An 8,541-nucleotide genomic window follows, 5' to 3' on the forward strand; every position below is an offset into this window, starting at 1 on the left:
CTTTATCTACGCCTTTGTATGACAGCTTCAACGTGTTCCATGCTTCCTTTGCACTTTTGGCATTTGCTATTTTGCCAAATACCGTATAATCTACTCCTTGATGAATTTGAGATAGCGCCAATTGATCTCTCCTCTGTTGGGCAGCATCTGCTCCTTCTTGCAAACCTGGTTCAATGAAATTCCACAGGTTCTGGGCCTTCAAATGGGTAGACATCAAAGTCTCCCAATAACTATAATCGAGTTTCCCATCTAATTTGGGACCGGACCACACAATATTGAAAGTGTTTGCCATACTGACTGTATGAATAAACAACTATGTGAGAACTCTCTCACACCTCACAAACTCTCAAACACCAGGCGCTGGATTAACCAGCTCTGATACCAAATGTAACTATAATACCCACACTATATTGGCCCTAGGATCACTCACTCATATAAATGACACTATCATATTTTTCATCTTTCAAACTCACTAACACTCATAAAACAAAGGAGAGAATTTTCACATTTCAAAACATATACATTTCATTATAGAACACACACATATAATACACAAGGCATATGTGCCTTTATATAGGCAAAGTTTCATACTAAAAGTTCATGATTCTACTAACTTCTTAATACACATACTTATCCAACTTTGCTTCTTCCTTTGACTATTCAAATAAGTAATTTCTAGCACATCTTGAAAATTCTTCATTAAGCTTAGTCATCAATCTTGAACCTTTCAATGCACTTCATGATTCTTCTAGTATGGAGGTGATGAGTGCAACTTCCTTTCAATTTCAATTCAATTTAATTTTGAACTTCTTCATTGTTGTAGAATGTTGTAGTTATACTACTCTCTTGAATGTTCTTGGTTATTCTCCAAATTTCCAACATCTTCTAGTAAATTAATTGTTTTCAATTCAAACTTTGCTTCTTCAATTCTTTAACCATGTTTCATGAAGCTTCTAGTCCATGCAAGTTGATTTAAAATTTTAATCAACAAGAATTGTTATTGCTTTTGATGAATATATAAAGTAATTTAACTAATTTTCACTCGGCTTTATGGCTTCATCACATGTGAGAAAATATGCCTCTCCCCTTTTCTGGTTACGCCAAAAGCAGAGTCTTTTCATTCAAGATATGTATAGTTAACAATGTATAGGATGAACTAGTACCAAGAAAAGAAAATCTAGGATGAGTGACATGTGAAGAATAAAATGAACAAATTTTGTTTGCCATTTTACTAAATTTTTGAATAAGCCTTTTTAAATAAGAGCTATTGCTTATATGCACTTTGTGTAAAAAGTAAAAACTTCTTAAAACATGAATTTATGCTTCTTTAAAATTTGATTTTTTAAAAGCAAATAATAAAACCAACATGAATAAGTTACACACATCTTAAGAAACACATGATTAACAAAGATATTTTTATCAGAATTAAATGAGTTGTAAAAATAGCATTACTCTTGTTCTTTTATTCATTTTAATTTAGTTTGAATATTGTAATTGACTTGGCTTCTATGTCTAATATCGAAAATTTGGTTTGGACAAGATCCAAAATATTTCAGAGAAAATTAAGGCAGTCATCAACATAAACAGCTGTCCTAGTAATAATATACTATTAAAAAAAAAGCCCGATGCAGAAGCAATTGAGGCCATAGGTGATACTATGAACACATTAAAAGGCTCATACTTATAAATTGAAGGCAAATTGTAAGTGAAAAGAATGACAAACTATTTTATTATTTAAATTATTAAATGTACAACGAAATCATCATGAAGGTCATCTACATACACAAGTGAACACCAAAACAATGAATCGCCAAATAAATCATCATAAATCATCGTCAAAGATATAGAATTAACAAACACCAGAGACAGAGAGAGAAATAAACAAAATTAAAAAGAAAACGCTACTCATCAACAAGAAGAAGAGCAGGGAGAATAAATCAAACGGATCCCGTACGTCCAAAAAAAGAATAAGATCAACAGCCACCGTGCCTCCACGTGGACGACTCCCCAGGGAAAGAATCTCATAAATCAAATCTTGTGAAATTACAAATCTAGGCCAACACCATGGCCAAGAAGGTTCCAGAAAGAGCAGTGCCAGCAATGGCCACCTTGCTCACCGAGAATGCACCGTTGCCAGCGGGTGTGTCAGAAGCAGCTGGGCCTGAAGATGGGCCTGAAGATGGACCTGAAGATGGACTTGAAGATGGGCCAGATGCTGGGCTAGGTGAGGGTGGTGAGGTTGAGGTGGAAGGAGCAGGTGCGCCAGCTGAGGGTGCTGGAGAAGATGCTGGTGGTGGTGTGACGGGTGCAGGTGCAGGTGGTGGTGGAGTTGCCTTTGGTGCAGGTACGGGTGCAGGTGGTGGTGATTGCTTCGGTGTTGGTGCCGGTGCCGGTGATGATTTCGGTGGTGGTGGTGGTGTGGTTGTTGGTGGCTGAGTGGGTGCAGCTCCCGGTGCTTGTGCTATGCATGACGTGGCAAACAGACCCAAGATCAAGAACAGTTGCACTGCACGTGAATCCATAACTGAAGCGGTTTTAGTGATGGAAAAGAGGAAGGGGTGGTGTGGAGAAGTTAGTGCTCAGTAGTAGTGGTGGAATGAAATACGAGGGGAGGGTTATATATATAAAGAGTGAGATTTGGGAATAATGAAGTGAGTCTAGAAAGGCCAGCGATTAATAATGTGTCAAATAATGGGCTTAAGATTCCTTTCCAACTCTCTCTCTTTAAATTTATGGTATTTGTTAATAAATGATTGGATAAATTTGACAAAATAATACAAAAGTAATTAAAATTTAGGTGGTACGCATATGACATTTTCATTATTTGTGTTGTGTCTAAGTTCCAAACACTATACCATCTGTTTTCGTTGCATATACAGTTGTACATGTACCAAACCCACCATTATTCTAAAGGGAACAAAAATAAATGGTTAGTGACCTGTGTTCTTTTACTTTTTATTTACGGGTTTCTTCTAAAAGAGTTTTACATTTTTGCTTAAAGATTTTATTGAGATGACAATTTATAATTTAATAAGTACATGAAATATGAAAATCTTTTTTTGCTATCAAAGTTTAATTTGTATAATTAAATTGTAACAACGTATAAAGAACTAAGATATGAATGTTCTTGTTAATTTTATCATGAATGAGGGCATGGCCCTTGTAATGAGGGATTCAACACTTTCCTCCTTTTATTTTCATCTTTCTTTATTTAGTTTTGTTAGAGAGAAGGGAGACAAATGGTAATATTAGTGGAATGGTACCAATTCTTAGCTGGCACAGCAACTATGGAAGCTGTGTCCAAATTAGGGATTTCACAACATTTTGCATTGGCCACGATACTTTCGTGAGCGTACTTACTTTGTCCTCATGTCCATGTTAGTCGCCGAAAGATTAGCTTAATAAGCTTTGTTTGGTGGGTTGCGGAATCAGTGAGAAGTCGCTTTCTTAAGGCACGATTTCCTTAACCTTATTAGTTATTACCCCCCATACCTTAACGCGTTAACCTTCTTTTTCCTCTCAAATAAACTTCTTCAACCACTCTTGTCTTGCAGTCTTGGAGTCGTCTAGTTATTTTACCATATTACCCCTCTCACTTTTAGCCTTGAATGTTGAATCTAGTCCTCACGCGTGGATCTTACCATTTTCAATTTTCATCCATTGATTTGTTCCCAGTTGTAAGCGGCCATAGATTAGGTCGACACGCGGGTCCTTTTATATGCATGTTTAGGCCTTAAGGCATAAGGTGTAGATGCAAGTTGTAGTCTTGCTGTGTTCATTACTTACCTCAAATGAATTAGCTTTGGATTACAAATCTAAATTCGATTACACTGTGTATATATATTTCTTGTACATTTATTTTTAGAGAAAAAGACACATTTTTATTATGTATATTAGATTTTTTTAGAAATAAAATAAAAAAATAATTATTTTTTTTATATCTGATTTTTTTATTTTAATTTCTTAAATACGATTTTTTTAAACTCAATTTTTTACATAATTATCATAGTAGAGTACACAACAATACATAAACAACAAACATGACTTCTTCAATATGGCCGATAATGACAACTATTATTATTGTCTCCACAGTACACGGAATAAAATCATAAATCATATTTAACAAGAATTTTTTCTTATTATAAATTAAAAAAATCATTATTTTTCCAATAAAAATATGACCTATATATTCTTGTGTACAATAAAAATGATAATAATAGTTGTCATTGTGAAATTTAAAAAATTAATATTTAAAAAAATTAAAGTTAAAAAATAGAGTTTTAGAAGATAATATTTTTTTATTTTATTTCGAAAAAAATTCCTATGTATATTAGTAAAAATTTATCGTTTTCCTCAAACAAAATAATAGATACAATGATATGAAGAATGATACAAATATTATTCATCGTAAAAAATTATATTTTGCATACAAATTGATGATAAATTATAAGAATCTTTATTTTTTATCATATGAAGTTAGTGTTACATTAAAATATGTTATATGATTCATTTACTGCCAAATATTTATTGAATGTTATCTTTAATTTATAAAATTTTATTTATTATATTTATCAAAGTCTTAATATATATATATATATATGCACACCCCTCCTAATAAGTAATAGAGATTGTATGATATTTGCATTATTGTCTTCTTGTCTTTTGTAATTTAAGAGTGACTCTAATACTCTTTTGAGAGGAAAGTAAGAAGATTAGGAGAATTTTTTTTTTATTGTTAATTATCAGTTAAATATTTTTAATTTAGTAATTTAATAATATATTTTTAAATATTAATAATTAATTGATAATAAAAAATAATAAATTTTATTGGCATATTTTTTTTCTTTTGCATGTATTATTGCTATTCTTTTACATTCTTTTTCTTTGTTCATTTGTTTTTAATTTCGCTCACAGCTTTCGAATGTCATATATAGATGGATTTTTTTCAATCCGTCACTTTTAGATGTGTTTCGGCTATTTTGGAATTTTTTTAATTTACTTAATATTTTTTATATGCCTTGGTTAATAAAAGAAAAAATGAATTTTGAGCATATACTCATAATTAAAATTGGAAGGGTAATAAAGAAAAAAAAATACAGGAGACGATCGATTTATAAACTTTTGAAATATTATAATCTTTTGTTTTTTACCAAAATACAGGAGAGGATTTATAAAATAAAAAATATAGAAATAATTTATAAATTTTATTTTTTAATTTTGAAATACACAAATTGTTGGGAATGATTTTTTTTTGAAAAATATAAAAATAAAATTTCAGTTTTCAAGAAGTAATTTTTATTTTTAAAATAAAACATATAAACATAATTATTAAGAAAAGTCATAGAAAACTATTTGTGAGGTTATCATAAACATGTAATTCACTAAAGTCTGCTGTTATAGTGCAATTCATCCACTATACCACAATATACAAATTAATTTGTGAAAAATGGGATATTGTTTTTTGAAAAAAAAAATATTACACCATAAATATGAGATTAATTGATTGTATTTTTTTTAATTAGTGGATCATGTTAGCTAGCAAATTAGTTGAAAGTATATATTGGTCGAATAGAATTACTTACTACAAAGAAAGAATTTTAGGTTCTAAAGTAAAATAGAAATTAAAATTGTAACATCAAACATATTATTATGAATAATAACATAATGATTACTTTCATACGTAAATTACTACCCCCCCCTCCCCTAGCATAGAGCAAAAGTTCTCTCAATATTTTATTATTAATTTTTTTTTTTGTTAACCTCTTGTCACCTCATTTGGGTTGTTTCTAATTATTATCTTTTTATTGTTATTACTAGTATTTTTCAAGATAGTATTTAAAATAAATACGATTGATAATTGGGGAGAGAGAAACAAATAATTAATAAAATACAAGAGCCGTTACAATTGGAAACAACTACCAATCTAACATCATCATCCCTTCAACTCCTCCATGCAATATTTTTTTTCTTTTTTTTTTGTTTTAAAAATAAATTAAATTTATGGTGCATGTTTTGTTGTCGCGCTAGTGCTACCGTTGCGATTTGTGAACATGGTGAGTGATTAAAAGTTTAAAACTAAGAAAACATTATATTATGTGCGCAGCTGTAATTATTACCGGACAGCACAGTCATTAACAACACGCACGTGATGCGAAAATTGTTGAGAGTTGAGACCAACCATGTGGCAAAATGGGGAAATCCAATGTACCCCCATGGTCATTTCTTGTACTCTAATTAGCAAAGTCTTCACTGTATACTATTTTTATTTTAAAAGAACTTCAACGATGAACTTATTAGGAGCTGGCAAAAGCTGGCAATTATTGGAGATCTTAATAATGTAAGTTTACTTGTACTACATACTTATTGTGCAATATTTTATGTTTGTTCGATTCAATTTCGTGAAACAATATATGAGAAGTGATATCTGATGGTGCATGATAGTGATATATTATGATCCAGCCTGAAATAAAGTATAAGTATATCATGAAAACTTTATCTTAATTTGAATTGAAGCATACTCATTTTTTATGAATTATATTATGGTACATGTTATAGTGCTTATGGTTTAAGTAAATATGGTAATAACTATATAATTTTAACAACACTTAAAAAATATTGTTAAAATTAAAGTAATATTTTTTATTATTTAATATTAACTTTTAATTCAAAAATAAAAATATTGTCAAATTATAAAAAATATAACTTTAATTTTAGCAATATTTTTAACCATTATTAAAATTATTTATCCATCATAACCACCATAGTTATAAGCACTATAAACTCCACCTTATATTATAGGTTAAGATTGGGAATTATATGGGAATAATGTTTGATAGGAACAACATTTAATTGATTGAGTGATAGGTAAACTTGTCTCTTTTTTAATAGATCAGAATTCAAAAAATAAAAGTGTGAAAAGAAAGACAGTAATAATTAATTAAATTTTCTAAAGGAACTGAGGAAAGTATTCCTATGAAAACTTGACTTTATTTTATTTTCCACATAAATAAGTACATTAATAATATATTACTGTGTTGTAAAATGAATATAAAATAAATAAAAAAAAGTAATATAAAATAAAAAATATAATTAGATAAATCTAATAATAATATTCACTACGATTTCAATATAAGAATGATTAATATATTATTAATATTATATGCTGTAGTATATATATATAAAAGAAAGAGAAAAGTATTCGTAAAGAGAGAGAGTATTAATTTGTTTATTGCTTTTAATTGTATGTATTACTTCATATCAAGTTTTTATTTATAGGCATATACATTGGTATCATTTTCAAACATTAATTAATATAATTTCCTAAAAAATGGACATCCACCTCAGACAATCTTATCACAACATACTGCAATTTATTTTTTGATCGAGACTTTATGCATTGTACTACATTGATTATACCATCTTTGCACTTCATTTTTCTACAACATAGGGAATTGAAGGTCGATACAACTAATATGAGCCAACTGCCAACGTATATTGGTTAAGTTTAAAAAGTTCGTGGTTGTGTTTTTTGGTTCGTCTGAAAATATAAAGAAAGAGACCCAAGCCTCACGCCCTCAAAAAAGTTGGTTGTTTTTTATAAACAAATAGACAAATAGAAGACCCAAAAAAAAAAAGACAAATAGTAATTCCAGATATGAAAAAAGATAGTTTCATACTACCGGAAACTTGGAACATTATATTTCAAGATTGAGAATTGAATTGGATGTCACAATCATCTACCACACTATAACGTAAATAATGCAACCTAGTAGGGTAGTAATAATGTACTAATATCAATGTACATAATTAATCAAAAACGTGACCCCTGTTTTTCTTTTCTTAATGACACTACTACGTTTAATTTTTTTTTTCATATTAACTAGACGATGCGTCTTATCTTTTGACCCAATATAAAAGAACCAATAAATAAATGTCAAGGAGGTTAACTCTCCTCCAAACTCAAATTCGAATTCTCTTAAAATGAAACATTAAACCCACTTTGTTAAACTCCCAAAGGTTCATATATGGCTTTTAATACCACAACTTGAACTTGCAATTTATTGTTTATAATTTCAAGTTTGTTTCACTAATTATATACAATTGCAAGTGTTTTCTCACTAAAATGCAATTCCAATGCACACAAATAAATTAAAGGAATTACTAGGTCCTAAAAAGAAAAGGGGAAGAAGTGTTGTTTGAATCTTAGATCACTAACGCCAAATAATAGTAAAGAAACAAAAAGTGACTAAAGTAGTTATTACTTGTTTATATTAAAAAGTAGTTATTATAATAGAATTTATACGAAAAGAAGTGACAGTTATTTTTTTCTCCTTTAGTTCGTATATATAGGCCTATAGGGTGCTCAGCTTATATATTTTACACATAAATCAATACAAACTTTATCTAATTTTTTTTTTATCTTATTTCCTTTTTTCTATTTATTCTGTTATGTTTTTTATCAACAGATCAAGAAGCCTTTGTTATGATATCCAGAGCTTTAAGCAGTGATGGATCCAGAAAGTTAAATATGGAGGGACCGAA

General features: G+C 29.5%; 1 protein-coding gene across 1 annotated transcript; it reads right to left on the reverse strand.

The window, feature by feature from the left end:
• Positions 1-1,706: 1,706 nt before the first annotated feature.
• LOC127747444 (classical arabinogalactan protein 4) lies at positions 1,707-2,664 on the reverse strand. The gene has a single exon (XM_052261333.1). The coding sequence runs from the start codon at positions 2,520-2,522 to the stop codon at positions 2,052-2,054; it is 471 nt and encodes a 156-aa protein (XP_052117293.1). The 5' UTR covers positions 2,523-2,664; the 3' UTR covers positions 1,707-2,051.
• Positions 2,665-8,541: the final 5,877 nt, after the last annotated feature.

Source organism: Arachis duranensis, chromosome 5 (assembly GCF_000817695.3).
Source record: "Arachis duranensis cultivar V14167 chromosome 5, aradu.V14167.gnm2.J7QH, whole genome shotgun sequence".
NCBI classification, from domain to species: Eukaryota; Viridiplantae; Streptophyta; class Magnoliopsida; order Fabales; family Fabaceae; genus Arachis; species Arachis duranensis.

Bases quoted from the DNA above. Each gene is read 5' to 3' on its own strand.
- LOC127747444 (XM_052261333.1), bottom strand. From the start codon at position 2,522: ATGGATTCACGTGCAGTGCAACTGTTCTTGATCTTGGGTCTGTTTGCC.